This window comes from Canis lupus, chromosome 4 (genome assembly GCF_011100685.1).
Source record: "Canis lupus familiaris isolate Mischka breed German Shepherd chromosome 4, alternate assembly UU_Cfam_GSD_1.0, whole genome shotgun sequence".
NCBI lineage: Eukaryota > Metazoa > Chordata > Mammalia > Carnivora > Canidae > Canis > Canis lupus.
The window spans coordinates 22852594-22875195 of NC_049225.1; the positions used below are offsets into that span (position 1 = coordinate 22852594).

At 54.0% G+C, this 22602-nt stretch overlaps 1 protein-coding gene across 3 annotated transcripts in view; it reads left to right on the forward strand.

Moving 5' to 3' along the window:
- The window catches only part of SLC29A3 (solute carrier family 29 member 3), a 40529-nt gene extending 24072 nt beyond the window's left edge, over positions 1-16457 (forward strand). For all 3 annotated transcript variants that reach the window (XM_038534252.1, XM_038534253.1, XM_038534254.1), the window contains exons 4-6: positions 5707-5933; positions 9896-10058; positions 13943-16457. In XM_038534252.1, the coding sequence (XP_038390180.1) occupies positions 5707-5933; positions 9896-10058; positions 13943-14597 (1045 nt within the window). In that variant the 3' untranslated portion in view covers positions 14598-16457. The remainder of the gene's footprint in view (positions 1-5706; positions 5934-9895; positions 10059-13942) is intronic.
- The last annotated feature ends 6145 nt before the right edge of the window (positions 16458-22602 follow it).

The window sequence follows — 22602 nt, forward strand, 5'->3', positions numbered from 1 at the left end:
TCCCTTCCCCTCCCCATGGGCTCTTGCACGTTGGCCTCAGGTAGTAGGACATGTCGTGTTGTGGCTGGAGAGCAAATGCTCCAAGAGAGCAAGGCAGGAGCTACATGGGTTTTGTGACTTAGTCTCTGCAGCCACATGGTGTCACTTATGCCGTACTCAGCAGGTCAAGCGCTCACCAAGCCCACCTGCTTTCAAGGGGACATAGACCTGCCTGTCAATGGAAGGAGAGTCCAAGAATTTGCACCCATTTTAAAACCAGCGTGTGAAAAGCAGGATGGGGTGTAGATGGCCTGAGGGCCTGGCAACCCCAATCATAAACCAATTGACCCTTAACCTGCCTCCTCGTGCCTTCCCCTGGCACAGAGGACTACGCTCAGTGTTCTCAGAGATGGGGTGCAGCCTCCAGAGGACAACCCCCTCCCCCAAGGAGGACTGAGCGGAGGAATGGAGCTCAGAGCAGGGCCAAGTGTTCTTGTAGCACTGCCAGTCCCTGGAGGGAAGAGCTGCAGGAGAGAAGGCAGGAAGAAGGGAAGGGGACACAAGGGGAGGAGGACAAAGAAAAGGGGGTGACAGCCATGGTGGGGGCAAGCTCCTTGGTCTCTCGCTACTCGTCCTTTCCAGGGCTCTCTCATGATCCTCTCTGTCCACTCAGCTGGCTGGCCTAGGGATGCGGGTTTGTCTAGCGAGAATAGCCCAGGCTCCTATAGATGAGAGCCCTCACCCCCTTCTAGATCTGGAATCATTGTCTGAACTGTAATGAAAGGTGATCCCTGGTGACACACAGTAACCTGAGAGGGAAGCTATGACATTAGCCACTTTCCAGGCAGAGGTTAGGAGCTACACCCAAGACCACAGGACCAGTGAGGGGCAGTCCAGGCTGGTGGTGTGCCTCCCCTGTGGTCATGAGATCCAGCAGGCCAGAAGCCAGTCTGGGACAGGGGTCAGGCGTGGCAGGGAAGGTCTACCCACAGGACAGGAAGTTAGCACTTCTGAGTGCTCGCACCCCCTAGAGCATTGTCTCCTTTAATCCTCACAACAGCCGGAGAGCAGCAAACTTGTTATCTGGTTTTACAGATGGGAAGATAGGCTCATGGAGGTCCCATAGCCACTAACAGGGTGAAGTCGGATGGGAACAGGGACCCTCCTCACCCCACACTTGTACTTGGAACCTCTAGACAGGTCACTTGCAACCATAGCCACACCTTAGGGTCTTCTGGGAGGGCTCTGCCCTGGCTTCCAGGCAGCTAGAAGGAAGGAGATGGTAAAGAAGGTCTAGGTCTGTCTGCAGTGGGGGCAGTGGACCGCCACCCTCCCTGGGTCAGGCAGGTTGCTGGCTTTGAAGGTTCAGCATTATAGGGCATCGTCCAGAAGGTCCAACCCCCTGCCAGCCTCCCCTTACTCTCTGTTGCCTATAGGAGAGGGGCGAAGGCAACGTGGGGGATGCTTGCAGGCCTCCGTCTGTTTCTGGGTTGTGGGAAGATGGTTTGGGGCTAAGCTGTTTTTTATTTAATGTGTGAGATCGAAATGTCTCCTTTTTTTCCCCTCCTGGAGAACCCTGGCTTTCTCTGACTGGCTCATCCATAATCTCCAAGTGTTTTATTATGTTAAATCTGTAGCATCATAAATACTTATGAGGAGGATTTACATTTGAGAGACTTATGAAGAAATCAGTTCCCTGGGGTCCTGAGCCCTCATGAGCAAGGGGGTGGGGAGCTGCAGTTATCTCCCAGAATCTTACATTAGTGTGGCCTGCCCCAGAGTCCTGGGGCTGTAGCAGTCTTCTCGGCCATCCCCTGGCCCAGAGTAGAACCACTGACACCAGGGCAGCCCTCATCTAGACTTTCTCTGCAATCCTAACAGCATCGTTGCCCCCTGGACCACTCTCCTGGCCCAGATGGAGGAAGCAGAGTGATGCCAGCGTGCCCCCGTTACTGCATGTGGGGTGGGCTTCATGCAGCACATTTCATAAAGCTTTATGGGCATTGAAGATAGCCCCAGGCAAGATCCCTGGGAGTCTGGGGCCCAGGGATGAGACTCAGGTGGAGAACGGGTCATGTAGCAGGTAATTTGCAGGCAAGGAAGAGGCCTGTGCAGGTAAGGGACCTGTGGGGGCAGCAGAGCAGAGCTGGGGACTGCATTGCTCCTGTCCCGCCTTCGGCTTTTACCTCCTCACCTCCCACTCTGCCCTCCACTGCCCGTCCTGAGGGTGCTGGGTGAGAAGTCTCCACCCCCAGCTCTCTTCGAAGCAACCTTCCTATAGGGCAACTAATTACCTTGTTGTGACAAGCGCCAGAGAGCTCTTGTGATGCCATCAGCATTCCTGGGGTGGACTTCCATCTTCACCAGGGGCTGGGAGGAGGTGGTTAGAGGCTGGCTGCAAGCGCTGCAGGTGTTTCCAGTGGTTTCCCTGCCGTGCTAGCAGGGTGGGGGGCAGGGGGTCGTCACAAAGCAGAGAGTGACTGGGGATTAGGCCCAGAATGAGAGCCTGCCTGCACCAATAGCCCTTGCCGGTCAGTTTGTATCCAACAGATACTCACCAGGTGCCTCCCAGGCCCTGTGCCCGCCCTGGGGCAGGGGGAGAACAGGACAAGGCACTGTCCTGGCTGCACTCCTCATGTCTCCCAGTTGCCCTGGGCTTTGTCTTGCCCCAAGGAGCTGGTAACGCTTTTTGGCATCGGTCCCCATACCCAGCCTCTCTCTCTCTCTCCACTTGATTGTCATGATATTTACAATTATAAACAGGAACGTTGTCTTGACCCAGGCTCTGTGCCCTTGCTGGCTTTTATCTTTGAGGTATTGGGGCAGCTGCTGGGAGAGGGTGGGGGGGCACACTGTGACACGGCTGAGTGGATAGAACCACCCTGAGCATCCCAGGTAGGCCTGACGACCAGCCCCCAGGGCACCTGGTGTGCACTTACGGTAGATACTCTGGGCCCCCAGGGGTCCGGGTGCCCACCAGTTCCTGCCCAGGATGAGGCCCCTGCAGCCCCTAGGAGATGCATCTTAATCTGGTGTTCCCCCAGAAACAGCCCCTGGAACAGGGATTTAAGTGCAAGCAGTTGATTTGGGAGGTGAAGGCGGGAGAATGGAGAAGGGGGATGTGATTGGAAGGCAGCCAATAAAGCATGCCTCACCAAAGCAGCTCCCACAGAGAGACAGACCCAGCTTGACCTGCCTGGGGACTCTGGGACCGAGTGTGGAACACAGACCTGCGGGGAGGGAGCCGGGGTATTTATCCGCCCACTCCCCCATCATCAGTTGAAGGCTGCTCTGTTAATTACCTGTCATTGCAGTGTGTTGTAGAGGGAGGGCACATGGGCGGGTCACCTGCAGCAAGGCAGTGCAGTTCCTGACCACGTGGCTCCCCAGCTAGAAACCTCAAGGTGCCTCTTTGTGTCAGCTGGCACTCTTGGTAGCAAACAATGAGACATACAAAGCGTTTTCTCATTCTTCACCTAGAAAATTAAAGTTAGGTCTGCCTCCACACATTGCTGGATCTAGGGGATCGCCTATGTCCCCAGAGCTGTCCTTCTCTTGCACTGTCCCTGGGCTCTGTGTGTGTCTGCTTGGCTTCATTCCAAATGTGGTCTCTCTCTGTGTAGTTGGCCAGGTGGCAACCAGCAGCCCCCAACACCGTCATGGCAGACAGTGAACTTCTCTCCACCTGTCACTTCTGGAGGGCAGTGACTGGCCCTGGCCCTGCCTGACTCACATGCCAGCCTCTAATGCAGCAACCCATGGCATGAGACACTGCAGTCACCCCAGACCCAGTCATCATGTGTCCATCATTTGGGGCTGGGTCAGTGTGGACAGTATGGCCTGCCACCTCTCCAGAACCACTTGGCATGGACGAAGGAGAGTTCTTTGGGGAAGGGATGCTGGCAGACAAAGCCTGCATGCCCGCTCTATACCCAACTCTGAGGATCGAGCCTTGGCACTTATCTGGGGGATAAGACAAGACCCCCCCCCGCCAGGATAGGGCTCTGCTTCTCCACACATGTGCACACACATTCCGACACACCTTACCCTCCAGCCTGGGCACCACCTCCAAAAAGATTGTGCAATACCCAGATTGGGTTTTGTACCCCTGGGTGTACCCAGGATGCCCTGTGGCACTCCCGATAGAGCACTCCCGATGGAGCTGATGCAAGATGCCTGCCCCTTGTGTGTCCGCTGTCCTGGTCATCCAGCAGAGCATCTGCCGCACGGTAGTTGCCTGATGCACATTTGTGAAACAGACCCACCAGAGAGGATGCAGGTTGGCGGCCACCCTGGGCCAAGGCTCCGCAGACTGGAGTGCTCACGCCCGCTCCCCACAGACTCACACCACGACCTTGAACTGCCTCTTCACATCCTCGGGCTTCCCTCTGCCCCTTACAAAGCGGAGGCAGCACCTGCTCTCCCTCCAGCGAGGATCCGAACAAAGATCAGAGAAAACTCAAGTTAGCCTGGAGCCGCAAAAGCACTTTGAAAAATCCTTGCTCCTCCTGAGCTCGTGATTTCACACCTATTTATGTACATATATATACATTTTTTTTTAACCTTTCAGGTCTTTTCTTTTTTATCAAAAAATTTGTGTGTGTGTTTGTATAACTAATCTGGCTTTTCTCCCAGCCCCCACCCACTGGTTAGCAGGAAATTTAACCAAACATCCAATCCAGCTTAAAGCTTAGTCTAATCTGATGATTTAAACAGCCCCTTTTGATGATATTCTCTCTCCCTGGAATAAAAATGTGCAGCTTCTCAGAGAGCCAGCCTTCCCTGCTTCTCCCTTCAAGGCAGTGCCTGGGCAGTTGGGGGCCTGGAGGAGCGTGTGGTGTACGATGTGGGTGTGGGGTTGGGGGCCCGCCCTGGGCTGCGCTAGCTTGGCATCAGCTGCTGCCCGTGACAGCTGAGATGGTCACAAGAGAACTCTTGTGCCCTGGCCACCTGTTCTGGACCACCCATATTTCCTTCCTTCCTGGGAGGCAGCAGAGTGTCATTCTGAGAGCGCAGACTGGAGCTTATCCTCTCGAGGCTCACCGTGAGTGACCTTGAGCTAGTTCTTTAGCATCTCTGGCCTCGGTTTCCCTCCCTGTAGGTGCAGGATAGGGAAGAGGGCCTGTCTTACGGGGCTGGTGGGAGAATTCAACAAGTCAGCATGCAGAAACATTCCGAAGAGTACTTGGCACAAATTAAGTACTCTGGGTGATTGCTGTATCCCAAGGATGATGATTTTCTGTCCTTTTCCCTCCTGCCCTCCCTGCTCAGTTTGGGAAGAGGAAGTTCAGAGGGTGGTTGCTGTGTTGAAACACTAGACAAAGCCAGTGGGAGCTCAGCGGTGTGGTGGGGGAGCAGGGGCTCACCTTGAGAGCCCTCATGTCCTGTCCTTGAATCTCACAGCAACATGAAAAGAAGCAGTATCCACAGAACATTTGCCCTGAGCTGCTGTGCCCCCTGCACTCTGCACACTCCCCTCTGGAGACCCGCACAGCCACCCCTTCAGGTGGATCCATTCTCCTCTCTGCTAGACAGATGCAGAAGCTGAAACCAGAGCAATTGAGTCGCAGACCACAGGTCCCTTAGCCAGGACCTCATTAGCCAGGAAGGCAGGATTCAGGCTCAGGCCTCCTGGCTGCAGCGTGTCCCTTAGGAAACTTCACCAAGCCTGGCCTGGCATGGGCGGCCCAAGGGGATCTCTGACCACTTCTGGCATCCCCACCCCAGGGTTCCGATTCATGTCCGAGTGCTGGCTTCGCTGACCATCATGCTGGCCATCTTTTTGGTGATGACCGTGCTGGTGAAGGTGGACACCTCCTCCTGGGCCTACGGCTTCTTTGCTGTCACCATTGTCTGCATGGCGATCCTCAGTGGCACCTCCACCATCTTCAGTAGCAGTGTCTTCGGCATGACTGGCTCCTTCCCCATGAGGAATGCCCAGGCGCTGATATCAGGTGAGAGCCGGGCTCCAGACAGCCGGCCAGGTGAGTCCACCTGGGGGTCATGCGGCAGAGCCAGAGGTGAGCACGCAATGACCCTTCCTGAAAAGGCGATGAGTATTAGCTGTGTTTCCACTCTCTATTATTGGGTAACAAAGCACCCCACAACTTTGTGGCTTCAAACAATAGCAGTCATTTCTTTGGCTCACAAATCTGCAATCTGGGTAGGAGTTGGCAGGGACCACTCTCTCTCTCCTCCACACAGCATCAGCCCATATAGCTCGACAGGCCCGGAGGACCCACTTCTAAGAAACTCAGCCAGGCTGGGGCTGGGGCCAGAGCTCCTCTCTCCCGGGGCATCAGCAGGCTGAATGGACTTCCCCGAGGCATGGTGCCTGGGTCACTAGAGCGAGCATCCCGGGAGACCCAGCCAGAAACATTATTTCCTTTCATGGCTTAGCTGTGGAAGCCATTTAGGGCCACATTGACCATAGCCACGAGCCACGTGGATTGGAGGGGAGAGGACACAGACCCCACAGGCATCAGCCGGAGAACGCGAAAGTCGTCCTGTAAGAAGAGCAGGTGGGAGGGAAGCCAGTTGCAGCCACTTTTGGCAAACACACCTACCTACCAAGTACAAGTCCTGAAAGAGCGTTCCTTTCCTCCCTTCTTCCTTGTCCCCTCGCCTCCTCCTGTCCCCTCTCTTCTCTTTCCTTCTCCTTCCTCTTAGCTTCACCCCCTTTTCTTCCTTTCTCATTTTATAGAAGACCTACTATGTGCCAGAGATTCAAAGATGAACAAGACCCAGCCTCTCAGGAGCTGATAGCCTAGCAAAGAAACACCTCCATGACCTTGAACTTTGGCATTCTCTGGGGACGCAGATGCACGACTTGGACCAGCCCCTTTGGCTGAGTGGAGTTTGATGCTGATCCCAAGCCTGTTGTCCAGGCCTTAGCAACTCTGTTCCCTCGCTCTGATGTCCCAACAAGATAAAAAAGGAGGTGGGTCAGTAAGAATCTGCGCTTTTGCAGAAGACCACCATCCCTTAATGCAAGGCTGGGGATTTGGCCACTTGGTTTGGTGTCTGGGCACGTCCCTGTTGTGTGAAGGAGTGCTGTAAGCATCTGCCCACTTGAGAAGAGTTTCACAGAGAATCTCTGCTCTGTGTCCATTAATTGCTGATGCCAGGCAGTATGTGGCAGGAATGACAAGTGCCTGGACACATGTGTGTCTCCTCCCCACGCCCACACCAGTGCCAGACATCACTAACAGATCCCTATCTTGCCTCCTGAGCCTCTGATCCCTTCTCAACTCAGGCCTGGAGGTGGTCCCATCTCCAGATCAGAGTTCAGATGTCCGTCAAGTCTGAATGCCATTTTTGGCATAACATTAGGCTTCTGGCTCTATCCAGGGAAATCCTCGGATCTAAAGTAAAATAAAAGGAGACCCATTGCCAACTTCCTTGAGTACAATCAATATGCCCCTAGCAGTGCTTTGAGAAGGACATGCCTAGCCTGAGGGAAATGGCCCCAGAACACTGGATTTCATGTCTTCTGGCACCTGAGTCTCAGAAAGAAGTTCCCTCCATCCTGCCGGAGGATGTATTTTTCATTATAAACGCCTTGCTGGCTACCTGTCTAGGAGCCAGTGACTGAACATGCCATTTATGCTGGCAGGGGGCCCTTCAGGTTCATCTGGTCACCTATGAATCTTCTCAATGAGGGGACTGTCCTGTGAAATTTTCAGAAAGTCTATTTTTGAAAAAGTGGAATAATCCGGCGCTCACACTTCAGTATTGATTACCAGTACTGACACCTTAAGCCGGTGTCATCACTCTACGGGGGCCCCCATCGGGTGCCCCTCACCCTGGGAAATCCAAGGTGGCCCCATCTCCCAGAGGCCCCACCGGCACCACCACCAACCCCCCGTGGCATCTCGTCCAGAGGAGCCCATCTGTGAATTCTGTGCATGTTGGCATCCAAGGAAGGATTCATTTGTTTTGTGCTGGTGTTTTCTTAACCCCCCTCATTTGCATGTATTTCCATAACTGATGAGATAAAAGTAGGGAGTCATGAAAGATGAGCTCCCGGAGGCCTGGTTTGTTGTTGATGATAATATTGTAAATTCCCTACAAGTTGGGGAGAGAGGGGGAAATGAATAGGCAGTGATGTTAAGATCTCTTCCTCGGGGCAGCCGGCAAGTGTCTTACTCAAGTTTAGCTCCATTTCTTACAAAACACCCAGGTGGGGATTACAGCTTCTCGGAAGCTGGTACCCTCTTGGCAAGGGGTTGACCTTGTTGTTGCTGCTTTGATGTAGGAAGGACAGAAATACCCAAACACCTAACTGGGAATCTGAGAGGATTTATACGCACTTCGTGCCGGGCACCGTTCTGAACCCAGTCTGTGTAATAATCCTTTTTATCTTCATAAGAGCCCTTTAACCTGAGTATTACTAACATCCCCATTTTACAGGTGAGGACGTGGAGGTACAGAGAGGTTCAGTGACTTGCCGAGGGCTGCACAGCCAGGAGTGGTAGAAGCAGGATTAGACTCAGATGCTCTGGTTCCAGGGTCTGCGCTCTTCCTCACTGTGCTAACTTGTGTCTCTTTGCCGTCCTTTCACATCACTCTGGCCCCACCCAGGCTGATAAGGCTTCTGTGGAGGTTAAGGAGAAAGGATTGGCCATCAGGGCAACCGGCTGTTCCCTGCAGAGCCACAGCCCTAAACCGTGCCCCTCTCCGCTGCTCTGTGCAACAACAGGCAGAACGGTGCCACGCGGTCAGAGCCGTGTATGTGACAGACCAGTCCCTGCCCGCACAGACCTGTGTGTTGTTTTCTGTCTGCAGCCAGCTACCTTCTCGCCTCCTTGAGAATCTGTATCCTGATCCTCTAACGTGGGCAAACTCGTTCACTCAGGCAGGCAGTGCAGCATACCCACAGGCCTCGGCCGATGCAGAGGACAAGTACTAGCCCCATTTTGCAGGCAAATAGACAGAGGCAGAGAGGAGTGAATGACCTGGGGGCACGCACAATGTGTCTGCCTCTGGGTCTTGCCCAGCACAAGTTGTGAAGGTTCAACAGAAAAGTAAGGCCCGTCCCCTGCCTCCCAGAAGTGACTGCATGATGGTGGCAAAGAAGGCGACTGGCACTTGTGGAGGCCTACTAGGTGTTGGGCTCTTTCCGAACATCATCTCATTCAGTCCTCAAAGCAGCTATGCAAGGCAGGGTTTATCAGCCCCATTTTACAGATGAGCAAACTGTGGCTCTGCGGAGTCATGTAAGTCCTCAAGTCACAGCAAGCAAGCAGCAGAGTCCAGGGTCAGATGTGCATCTGTCTGGGTCCTGGACCCAGGGGTCCACTAAGTTGTGCCGCCTCCTCTGTTGGTAGCAGTGAATGGTGGTGGCACGTGGTCACGTGGGTCCCACGTCAAAGGCAAGAGAGAACATTATAGTGCCACACCTCCCTCAGGGTACAAGCTCAGTTCCACGAGCTCACGGTTGGCAGCACAGAGGGTTTGGGGACAGTGTTGCTCAGGGCAGTGGCAGGATCCATCCTAGAACGTTCCCTAAACCTCTGACCCAGTTTGGTTGGTGGGTGGCTGGGCTGAGGACGGGAGCTCTCTGACACATCCCGCTCTGACCCCACCAGAAGGGCGGTAAAGCGAGATGGAAGGTCCCAGGTCGGAGGTGAAACTTTGGGGGGCCTTTGCCACCTCAGGCAGCAACTCTTACAAGCCCATCAGCAAGAACCTGGGATGAGACCCCTGATACCCTCCTGGAGTCCAAGCTCACGGCATCCCAACCCCTCCATGTCTGCCAAGGCGTCAGGACCCCGTGACAGATACGGCATCTTTGTCGGCGGGGAGACCTTTTATCTCGGTTCCATCAGAGCTGGGAGGAAGGGGAGGGGGCCCCGAGATGCAGGAAGGTGGACCCCCACCCACCCATCTCCGTGGCATCCTGTGCTCTCTGCAGGAGGAGCCATGGGGGGCACCATCAGTGCCGTGGCCCTGCTGGTGGACCTGGCGGCGTCCAGCGACGTGACGGACAGCACCCTGGCCTTCTTCCTGACCGCAGACGTCTTCCTCGGGCTCTGCGTCGGACTCTACCTGCTGCTGCCGCGGCTGGAGTACGCCAGGTGGGCCTCCCCTCACTCCCGGCGCCTCCTCCCAGCTGCCCTTACGCCACCTTGCCTTATGCTCTCTGCTTGCTTTGTCCTAGTCAGGTGGCCTGTTTGTTTTCTCGCTTACTGTGCACCCCCCACCCCCGCGCTGGGCAGGAATGGTGCGGGTTTTGGTCACGGCTGCAGCCCGGAGCCCCCCGCTCTAGCTGGCTCGCAGTAGCCACTCCGGGAGTTGGCCAGGCCAGTGGATGCCAGCAGCCGGCCTTGTGCGGCGCCCCACCCCGAGCAGCTGGAGTCTGCTGTCCCTGTTTGGGGACCGGGAGGCCAGGCGGTGGGAGTGGGTCCAAGGAGTAGGGATGATAAAGAATAGCTCCATTCACTGAGCGCCTCTGCTGCTTCTGCACTGTGCTCAGCTTGGCCTGAGGGGCCGTCTCACATCGGGGGACTCACGCACCTGTTCCCCGTGAGAAGCCCAGCTGGGCTCCGAGAGGGTGAATGACTTTGCCTGAGTCCCCCAGCCCATGGGCAGCAGAAGCAGGATGTCCCCCTGACTCCAGAGCTGCGCTTTACCCACTGTCCCCCCAGGCCCCTCTCCACCCTGGGGGACTTTACTTCAATCTCTCTTTCTCTCTCTCTTTTTTTCTCTCTCATCCCTTTTTCTTTCTTCTTGCTGCTTTTTAAAAAACAGCCTTTAACTTTTTCTCACATTCTATTCTTTTCCAGGCATTTTCTGATCTATTATTGTATTTGATATAGGAGAGGTAGGAATTCTCTTCCCCGTTCTACGGGTGAAGAAACGGAGCCAGAGGAGGGCAGGGGGCCAGCTGGAGGCTGCACAGTGTGCAAGCTGGCGGAGCTGAGGAGGCCCAGGTCCTAGCTCTGTGCTTTTCCATGACTACCCATGTTGGTGGCGGTGCCAAGATAAGTGGCGTGCGCCTGCGTGTCTTTTCTTCACTTCTTATGTGTGACCACTGCATGCACTTGTCACAGCCCTTCCCTGTTTTATAGATGAGGAAACCGAGCCTTGTGCACAGGCTGCTCATGCGGTGAGCCGCAGACTGGGACTGTGCCCTTTGCACCATGTCCTGCTGCATCCCCAGCTTGTGACTGCCAGGGTCTTTGATCATCTCTCCTTCTGTCCCTGGGAGAGTCTCCTGGGTGACCCTGCAGATCCCCCTGCCTTCCCCAGAGAAAGTACCCAGTTACACTGCATGATGACATCCCTGTGATCCCTGGCGTCTGGGTAGCTCACTGCCCCCAACATGACACACACTGCCTCACACTTCATCGTTGCTGATTAATTTATTGTTGAGTCACAGAATGGACAGAAGGCAGGAGGGTCCCAGGACTCCTTCTTCTGTTTCCCCATGTCCTGTTTCACGGTGTTGCTCAGTGGGGCAGCCAACTTTCCCTGTTTGCCTGGGACCCAAGGGCTTCCCAGGAGGAGGGGCTTTCGGTGCTAACGCTAGGACAGGCTCAGCAAGCAGTGACAATTGGCCACCCAAGATTCCAGTCTCACTTGAGCAGGCCATCATCCTTTCCAGCTGAGCCTGTGAAATCAGGAACACCCAAGGGCTAGGCTGTCCCATGGAAGCTTCTCTCTCTTTGCTGATTAAAACTTTGGTTAAGACTTCCAGGTTTACAGAAACACATCTGAGGATGGAGCTTTGGAGACAGCCAGGCTCCTGGAGCTGCTCGGGCTAAATGGTAGTTAAAACGGAGCCCACAGGTGCTGTCCCCAGGAGGAACAGAGCCACAGGCAGTGTGGGAGGCTGCTGGCTGGGGGACATGTGGAACCTAATGAGGAAGAGCTTTGACCAGAGGAACTCGGGGAGGAGCTCTCTCAGAACTGACTTAAGGCTAGGACCTGCCGCGGAGTAGAGGAGGAAGTAAGAATACTCCTTTCCCTAAATAGTGGTTGTGCAACAAGACAGAGTTCAAGGCTGCAGTGCCCAGCTCAGCATCACATGGAAAAGTGGCTCAGAGGAGGAGCCGTCCCACTGACTCGCCTGTGACCCATAGGCACTTAGGATGGGCGGCCTGGCAGGGGGCCCAGAAGCTTGCGGCTGCAGCACCCCTCCATCTTACAGAGGAGGAAAGTAAGCCCACAGAGGGCTGTGCCTGGCCTACGGTCCCATGGGGAGACAGAAGGGGGGCTGACTCCAGAACCCAGCAATCACCACGCTACTGTTCTCCAGACCACACACCAAGCCTTGTGTTTGAGGTGGGATCATGCAGTCAGCCTATGTTTCCTGGCTTTCAGCATCTGAGGCCCAGAGAGGTTGAGTGACTCAGGCAAGGTCCTACAGCAAGACGGGGAGGCCAAGCGACCCAAGCGTCTTCTACTCTGATCAGAGTAGCAGAAATTGAAAATACTGATAATATTCAGTGTTTAGGCAATGGGGGTGGGGGGAGGCGGAGATGCCTTTATAGGCTTATTAGTTCCAAGTATGTTTTGAAGGTTACTCTGTGCTTGGAGAGTTAGCTAGAAACAGGCAAACATGCTCCTTAACAAACAGGAAACAGGGAGCTGTCTTCTGTTGAAGGAGCCAGATGATAAACCGGTAAACTAACCCAGTGGTTATAAATTGTGGTCAGTGTTTTTAAAGAAACCGGTGACCCTGTAGAGACCGTAGATGGGGTAGGTGAGTGGTACAAAGCAGAGATAAATTGGTTCTACCTATTTGGAGGGCACTGTACTGATGTCTCAAAATTTTTAAAAAGGTATAAACCTTTTGATCCAGAAGTCCCTCCTCTAGAAATCTGCTCTACTGAAATACTAACATGCATGTGCAGAGTTGTATGTGTAGGACTATTCATCACACCATTATTTGTAGTAGAGAGGAGTTGGAACTAACCTAAATGTCCATCAGTAGGGGAGCAGTTAAATTGTATATGCATAGAGTGAAATATCCTGAGCTACCCAACAGAGAGGCATCGAATCAAGTGTCTCCATGCTGAAGTTTTGCCACAAGATATTGTTCTAGACGTGATTAGGTGCACGTGTGGATGTATGGTATGCACGTTATTTGGGCCGTTATGTAAGGTGCTGATATACTTTGCTTATATATTTGCTAATATATATAAAGTAACACACACATTATATATTTATATATATTTACTAATATACTTAGGAATTGTCCTGTTGTAGAAAGTTTTACAATGTATATAGTTTAATCCCACTTTTGCTTAAGAAACAGAACTAGGAAGTATGTGCAGGGGGAGGGCAGTCGCAGATGTTTGCACACTGATGGAGCAAGAGACACTAGATTTTTTTTTTAAGATTTTATTTATTTATTCATGAGAGACACAGAGAGAGAGAGACAGAGAGAGGCAGAGACACAGGCAGAGGGAGAAGCAGGCTCTCTATGCAAGGAGCCTGACGTGGGACTGGATCCCGGGTCTCCAGGATCATGCCCTGGGCTGAAGGCAGCGCTAAACCGCTGAGCCACCCGGGCTGCCCTACCTGACACTAGATTTTTAACCATCGGGACCTCTAAAGAGTGAAACCAGAGGTGACCGTTCTCGTTCTACTCTACCTTTTTCCTTCTGCATTTTGGGTTCATTACATCAATCGTGTTAATTTTATAATTTTAAAAATGCATATTTTAAAATGCTGTTTTATCTCCACCCCTTCCCCAATGCAAAACAAAACAATGCTCATCCCGAGGTAGTGAGTGCTGTTTCCCTCTGTCCCGGCTTGTGCATGGCTCGGTTACCAGTCTTTTGGGCAACACTAGGACAGGCAGGCCAGGGACTGTACGGGCCTCCCTCTGGCCACCCCGACACGTGTGTCCCAGGGCATCCTGAGGCTTTCTGCACCGGGCCTGTAGGTCCCCTGAAATCCCAGGGGACCCTGCTTCCCCGGGCCTTCCGCCCATGAGCCTCTCCCCCTGCAGGTTCTACCTGAGGCCTGTTTGGCCGGCCCATGTGTTTTCTGGGGAGGAGCAGCCGCCGCAGGACTCCCCCAGCGCCCCTCTGGCAGCCCCTGGATCCAGCGAGTCCTCGACCCCACCCCTCTGGCCCATCCTGAAGAGGACAGCCGGCCTGGGCTTCTGCATCCTCTACCTCTTCTTCATCACCAGCCTTGTCTTCCCTGCCATCTCCACCAACATCGAGTCTGTTGACAAGGGCTCGGGCTCACTGTGGACCACCAAGTTCTTCGTCCCCCTCACCACCTTCCTCCTGTTCAACTTTGCTGACCTGTGTGGCCGGCAGATCACAGCCTGGATTCAGGTGCCAGGGCCCAGGAGTAAGGTCCTTCCCGGGCTTGTGCTCCTCCGGACCTGTCTCCTCCCCCTCTTCATGTTCTGCAACTACCAGCCCCGCATCCACCTGCACACGGTGGTCTTCCAGTCCGACCTCTACCCGGTGCTTTTCACCTCATTGCTGGGACTTAGCAACGGCTACCTCAGCACCCTGGCTCTTATGTACGGGCCGAAGATCGTGCCCCGGGAGCTGGCCGAGGCCACGGGGGTGGTGATGTCCTTCTATGTGTGCTTGGGCTTGGTACTTGGCTCGGCCTGCTCTGCCCTGCTCGTGCACCTCATCTAGGACGGGGTGATGGCAAGGACTTCGGCGCTGTGCAACAGACACTGAGGAGCGTTGGTGAGACAGGAAGCAAGGGCCGGGAGGGCCAGGCAGTGCGCCAGAAGAGCTGCCGCTGAGCTCGGTGCAGGGCAGAGCTGGGGAGCTGGCAGCCGTGCCGGGCACATGTTCCAGACACTTTACAGAACTCTCCTGAGACCTTTGAAGGAGATTGAAAGACATCCAAATGGGGCATAGTCGCACGGTGGACGGTGGGCGTGCTGATCACTTTTCTCACTGCTGGTTACATTCCACCTTATTTTATAGCTTCTTCTGAACTTTGTCGCCAGTGTGGACTCGGAGCTGGTAGGAGGCTGGTGCCAAAACCCGACCACAGGCCCTTTGTCTCTCCCAGCCTTGCCCCTTCTGGCGGACAGCAAGATGTGACAATTCCCAGCCCTCCCTGTCCAAGGAGGTTCCCCTGGAATGGAAATCCCCTGGAGGGGCACCTGACAGGGGGCTCAGTCAGTTAAGTGTCAGACTCTTGACTTCAGCTCAGGTCTTGATCTCAGGGTCATGAGTTCAGGCCCCGCATTGGGCTTTGCACTGGGCATGGAGCCTTCTTAAAAAGAAAAAAAAAAAAAAAAGGAAATCCTCTGGAATGGCCAGTTCTTAGGCCTAAAACCCAAGGCTGTGTGGATCCCCGCTCTGTCGGTGAGAGAGTACCCGCCCACCAGACAGGGGACCCCAGAAAGACAGGAATCTAGGAATCCTTCACTCCTTAAAGTTGGGCTCCAGAAACCTCCCCTATTCTAGAGACTGAGGGTGTCAGGCCTGGGTTTTCAAACAGGGATCCTTCAAGTGGTCCATGGCTTGTGTCGGGGTAGGGTCTTTTAATGTCCATGTTTATGATATGTCAGGCACATTGGTTCAAGGGTGTAATGAATACGGGACATTTAATGAAAGCCTAGTTGGTGGCTGTATTAGGGTCTTGGCAGGAAACAGCATAGTCAAATTGGATAATATGAGGATCTTTGAAGGGTGGGTATAGGAATCCTAAAGAGTTAGGCTTTATATCCCAGAATGAGTAAGGCCATTCTCCCTGTAGCCAGGGCGAGGGGCAGGGGGCATAACCAGCCTGCTGTGACCCATGGGAGGATATTCCCTTCATCCTTCCCTCTCTCCCACCTCCTTGAAGCCTCTGTGGGCTGAACCACAGCCAAGGAGCAGACAGAGAGGTGGAGGCCAGACTGGACTGACACCCGAAAGGGATGACCAGCCTCTCGCTCTCGTGGATTTTTTCTCACTCACAGCAGCATGGCTCTGCAGCTTCGGCCAGTGGTACCGGGTGTGGCTTTGTCCTGATCTGTCCTGGAGAGCCATGTATTCTGTGGTTTCAAAAGGCGACCCTCGGGTTGTGTGGCCACCACGGTTGTCTGACATGAGTAGTAATTTACACTTCTTTGGGTTTCTTGAAGGCTTCTGCAGGGCTGTTCCTTGGGGGAGCAGGCAGGCTTGGGAATCAGAGAGAAGGGAACTGGATCAGACCAGGAGTTCTCTCTTGAAAGTTGTGCAGAACGGAGCTTGCCCCCATGAAGCAGCAACCCCGAGAGCCATAAATCAAGCCTCCCCTTCTCTGAAGAGCTCCGGCACCCCGGTGTCCTGCAGACAGCTGATTAGACTGGGAAGCAGCCAGTAATCCACCCGGTGGGAGCAGCTTATGTTCCCCACCGTCTCAGGCTAGTACACACTCCCACTCTTCAGCCAGAGAATTAGAAAAGACACCCTCGAAAGGTTTTCTGAGACTTGATATCTAGGGGAAAAAATTTTTTTTAACTAAAAATAAATCTCCCATCTCCCCCTCCCCTTGCGGGAGCCCAAAATCTCTCCCTTGGTTTTTTTGTTTTTTGTTTTTTTTTCACCGACTTTAATGCTGGTAATCATTTGGGGCAGTGGTCTGGGTGGGGACTCATCACAACCCTAGGTGTTTTACAAATGGGCGGCATATCCATTTTAAAGGAAAACAGCCATCACTGAGCTTGGAGATGAGAACACCCGGGAGCACACAGAGAAAGAAGTAATGGGGGCCTCGGGTGTTCTGTTGAAGGGAGATGGTTTTCAGAAGTAGAAGTGTCCCTGTTAGTGAAATGATCTGAAGTGAGTGTGGGGTGAGGGGGCAGGAGGGTGGCCAGCTGTGAGGATGCAGCCCTGGGGAGCTGGGTGGGGGTAGAGGTGCAGGGGAAGCATGCCAGCTTCCTGGGGGAGGAGGCATCGGCTGCTTGGCAGGTGGGAGTTATCCAGACTATTTTGCTCAGTGTTCTTTGTTGCTCACGGTCATGAGCATTTCACAAAGGATCATTCCTTCCTGGGAGGGAGGAAGGAAAGTGAAAATGCATCTCCGGCAGAAGGGCAGACAACGGTGTGGACACTGTTGTTCCCAAGGCGCTGTACTGGCCCGTGGGGTTAGTGTCACGTGACCCCAGCAGCCTTGTGGAACTAGCTCACATGCTTGGGGGAGTGAACAGAACTTGCTGAAGAGAAGGGTATTTTTCAGTGTGAGGGTGGGGGAGTCCCCAAGAAGCTGGCTTTGCCTAATAGTCTCCGATTTAATCCCAAATGTCAGTTTCTAGTGCCTGCCCTTGTGTCCTTTCCACACCATACCTACCTTCATTTTCCTCCTTGTATTCAACAAAGAAAGCCAGAGGCAGCCCCATGAGCTGACTCTTCAACTAGCGCTTCTAAGAAAGCAGGGGACGTTCCTACAAGAGGGGATGTTATTAGCAAAGACTCTTCATTCTGCTGTCTTCAGCCCAGTGCTCCCTAGAGAAGATTCGGGGGCCCCTAATCAGCTTGGACATGATGTGGCAGGAAGTCAGTGCATGACACCCCGGCTTCTGAGACCACGTAATGCTTTTTTAGAGAACTCCAAGTAGAAGAGAGAAGACCAAAAATCAGCTGAGAGATTTTATTCTTTGTTAAAGGTACAGCCCAGGCTTATCTTTGTGGGCTTTCTGAGCAAAGCATCTAGTATCTGTTTAGCGTCATCACTTCCTTGGCGGCAGCATTGTCAGGGCCAGGGACCTGAGTCATTGGTGCCCTCCACCCACGGCTGAGGTTGGCTCACTTCCCAGTTCAGTTTTGACCCTGGTGGGATTCCAGAAGGAATTTGGGCCTCACAACAGCTGGGATTAGTCAGCTGGCCTCAAACCCAGGGTTCAGGGCAGCCTTTCCGTCAGCTGCCCAGGACCCTGGCCCTGTGCTGTCCTGTGCCAGGTGCTTTGCCCCAATTATTTCCTCGTCTGTAGATGAACACGATGAGGCTCAGAAAGGTTAAGTAACTTACCTAAGGTCACTCAGCTACCCCATGGCCTGGACAAGAATCAAACCCAGTTCTCCCTAAATGCACAAGTCCTCGCCCACCCTGCCTCTTGCTCCCTTCATTGAACCTTGACTTCCTCCTCAGTTCTTGATACCTGTCTCCCCTCACTCCATAGTCTGGAGGGAGTGTTGTGCCAAGTAGAAGTATTGCCCAGAACATGGGGCCTGGCCTGACCGACCTGACCAGTGCAGCTGACCAGCCTCCCACTGGACTGGGCCCCGGCACAAGATCTTGGGCTGCCTTGCCCGGTCCAGTCCAGTCCCCGGTCCCTGCCCTCCTGGTCCCCACACCCAGTCTTCCACCGCATCAGCCTCTGCTCCCAAGGTCACCCCAGCATGGGCTGCTGGGCCCATCTTTGGACACAGGATTGTAGGACACAGGATGTAGTTTGAGAGTCAGGAAGCCTTGCCCTCAGCCCCACCAGGCACTGGCTCTGTGAGTCACATCTCCTTCGGACCCTCACTTCCTCATCTGTAAAGGGGATGATAAGTTCTGGAATGTGACTGTCCTGTGCCACTGAGCCAAGCCAGCACACCCAGTCACACACACACACACACCTAGGCCACGTAGGCTGGGCTGCACCAGGACCCATGGAGCATGTAGCGGGCTGACCCAAGGGCACGGCACCCAGCCTCAGCCTGGCAGATGACCTCAACTTCAGGCTGCCGTGTGCGTGACCCCAAGGGAGAGTGACAGAGATGGTGACACTCTCCTGTCCTCACAAGACTCTAGCCAGCTGATGCGCTGGCCCCGTGTACCCCCCTGAGGACAGTTCCTGCCCTTGCCTGCCAGTGGGAGGGAGCTGCAGGCCTGCGCTGTTGGCGGGGGACTGGTTGGCCAGAGGCTGCGGGGAACCCAGACCCCTGCGGGAATTCTGGTTCTGCTGCCTCCTCGTGGGTGCTTTGGCCCAGTCCCACCGATACCCTCTTGTGTCTGAAATGAGAAGCCTCTCAGGGCTGTTGTAAGAGTGAGATGAGCCCCTGGGTTTTAGGTAGAAGTACCTAGCATATAGCAGGTCCTCGACAAACGTGTTTTCTCCCACCTTCCGCTGCTGCCCAGATAGTCTGTTGCACCCCATGCTCAATACCCACCCCTTGCCCAGCCCCCAGGGCCCAGCACCTCCAGTCCCAAGGCCTGCTCTTTGCTGGCCTGCCTGGGTCCTGCCTGGACACGCCTGACCTGGGGGCGGGATGTGTGAGGCGGAAAGCTGGAGATCCAAGACCCCAGACCACACTCTGCTCCTCACTGTGACCTCTGGGCCAGCCACATCACTTGGTTGCTAAGCCTCAGCTGGGAAAGATGCCTCCTCCACGGCTGTCTGGCCTCCATCGTCAACAGGTGGCCAGCTACACAGATGCCCAAGACACTGGTCATGTCTCAAAGTGGTTCTGAGCTCTGGAGCCAGCCGGCCTAGGTTTGCCTAGGTTTGCGTCCTCATTGCTTCCTTGTCCTCGCACGGGTGGGGCAGCCGGGGGTGGGGGGCAGCAGGTTCAACCTGATTGGCCACGGTTGTTCCAGCCTCGTAATCTGGCTGCTGTGTGTGGTAAGTGGGACGGTGGAAACTCATAGAAAACCTGTAGAACTGAGCCTGGTGTAATTGGCACTAATCACCAGCTTCTGGAAGGACTGTATCTTCCCACCCTCCCAGGTTACCTGACTCACCTGTCAGGACTAACTCGTTGACCTTGTTCCTTTCAGTCACTGGATTCTGGGCTTGTCCCCTGTGCCAGCTGCCTGGCCCCTCCCCTGCCAGCATCTCCCAGTGTGGCCACAGTTAGGGCAACAGAGTCTGCTTGGAAGGGCTGCCCCAAGAATGTGGCTTGATTGTGCTGCTCACCCAGTGATTGTTTTACAAGTTTGGGGGGGGGGGGGGGGGTGGCAAAGAAGACCAAAGACAGGAGGGAAGGTTGAAGGGAGGAAGGGGCAAGGAAGCATAAAGAGAGGAGATGAAGATGGGCTGGGAGTCAGGCCTTCCCCAGCTCCAGGAGGCAGGTGACTTCAGTGAACAGGAGTGAGAGCCATCCTATAAGGATTCCAGCCGTGGCCGCTGGGTCTGTCTTTATTTTTATTTTTGTTTTTAAATGAACAGCGGTTCTTTTTTTTTTTTAATTTTTTTTTAATTTTTTTTTTTTTTTTTTTTTTTTTTATGATAGGCACACAGTGAGAGAGAGAGAGGCAGAGACACAGGCAGAGGGAGAAGCAGGCCCCATGCAGGGAGCCCGATGCGGACTCGATCCCAGGTCCCCGGGATCACGCCCTGAGCCAAAGGCAGCCGCTCAACCACTGAGCCACCCAGGTGCCCCGCATCCCCATTTTATAGGTGCCAGAACTAAGACTCAGACCCCCAGCTGCTAAGGGGCACAGCTTCAAGCACAGGTCTGCCTGCCTCCAGGATGCCAGCATCCCCACCCCCAGATTCACCTGGAGCCCCTGACAAATGCAGATCGCTGTACCTGCCCCCAGGGTTTCTGATTCCCCAGGTCTGGGGTAGGCCACAGAGATTTGCATTCTTTAACAAGTCCCCAGGTGGTGCTGATGCCCCTGGTCCCGGAATCCCACGCCAAGAGCCACTGGCTAGACCACAGAAGACTGATGAGGGCTCTCCAGGAGCTCACACCAGCCCAGGGAGAGAGCGCCAGGGCTCCCTCGGCTCCTTCCAACTTGTCAGGACTGGAAAGGCTTCAGAGGAGCTGATACATTGTGGACACTCAATCATCGCTCCCTAAAAGTGATCACAGATCCAGGGCAGAGCCTCTGCACCTTCAGAGCCAAACTCCTGTTCTCTTCCAGCCCCCCTGGGGATTGGCATCCAGAGGCTTTACTCCTCAGCTGCTTCTTTCCCACCTGCTCCCTCCACCATCCACCGTAAATATTCAGGGGGTGGGGGCAGAGAGAGGGGAGGGTGCAAGGGGGAGGCCTGAAGGGCAAGTCGTCCTGCCCACAGCTTGGAGCTGACAAGTTGGAAGGAGCTGTGGTCTCACTCCCTCTCCTGTGTTCTGTAATGGGGAGCCGGAGGGGTCACAGGGGGTGCAGGGCGGCCCCCTGCCAGGAGCAGGGTCACACTTCCTACCTGTTCTCAGGGCTCATTAGCTGCTGAGGTGGTGTTAACTGTTTTTAATTTTGCTGAGTCTTTGCTGAGACTCAAAAAGGGAAATGAGCCATTACCAAACAGCACCGCTTTTTGCAACAGAAACTGAATGGACTGCATTTTCTTCTAACATTTTGTGAGCTCAGAATGCAGAAGTCTGGCCTGTTTTATCAAAGGGTCTTTCAGGAGAGAGTGGGCTGTGGCCTGCCTTCTGCCCACGAAGCTCTGTGAGGAGGGAAGAGGAGGGGTCAAATGCCAAAAGGGGCCAGGCCTCTTAATGCCATACCAGTTGGCCTGTTGTGACGCGTGAGGAAATTTCCCTTTACCTTGCTTTCTTGCTGCTCAGGAGGCTCACGTCCCACCCTGTTGGGTAAGGACTCGCCACCTCAATTCTTCAAGTAGGGAAGAGCTCAGGGACAGAGATTACAATCAGGGGACTCTGGGCAAGCCACTAACCTCTGTCAGCCTCCGTAGCCTCACCTGTAAAATGGGGAACTAATTTTGCATACCTCAAAGTTCTTTTTTTATTTTTAAAATTTAAAACAATTTATTTGCATACGTCAAAATTCTCATGAGCTTGGGGTGCCTTATAAACTGCAAAAGGCATCAAGACAGTAGCTCTTGCTATTACTGCCAGACTAAACTGCAGGCCCATTTGTAACCCATCCCACGGAGGCCAGGAGGAGGCTGTAGGTTCAAGGGGACTCGGCAGCCTGGAGCTCACACCCCCTCCAGCTTCAGGACAATGCTCTGGGTACCTAGGACTCCCAAACTCCTGGTCTAAATGGGCTTACACTTGCAAACAGGGCCCGAATAGGCTCTTTCCTGGTCTGTCCTCCCGAGTGCCGACTGCTGAGGGAGCTTCTAGACTCAGGGGGTGGCTGTGTGCAAGTGGCGCCGCATCAGAACATGTGGGTTCAGCATCCAATCCATGCACAGGAGACCCCTCCAGACGTGGGGATGAACCATCACACTCCACGGTAGAACTCTAAGGAGTCAGAGAATTCCAGATGCAAGCCTGACTTTCCAGAAAGAAGAACATATTTAAGTTTGCTACTTATAACTTACATATCGAGGCACCTAGTCTCTGGGCCTGGATTTGTACTCTTGAGCTGGGCCCACACATACTCCTCTTTATTATTAGGAGGTTAAATTCCACTTCCTTTGAGCCAGACAGACCTCTTATTTTCCTCTCTTTTTGTCTCTTAATTCCTCTCCTCTGTCTTCCTAAATATTCAAAGCCCTGCCTTATTTGGAAATGTAGTCAGGACTCATAGAAGTCTGTTGAGATGGCAGGGGCTCCCTTCTCTTCCTTACACCACTTCTCACCCCGATTGACACACAGGACAGACCACAGGCTGGGATCATGGGTCCTCCCTGGTCAATGGCTGCCTCCAAAGCAGTTTGCAGACAGTGGGTGATTGTATTGCTTCAGGGTAAGAAGGCAGAGAGCTTCCATGCTGCTGACTCTAGGGTAGCCCCTAAGCCATGGGAACTAGCTGATCCTAAAAAAAGCCATGGGCTCCAGCCTGGGGCTGGGGGAGGCCCTAGAAGGGCCTGTTGCA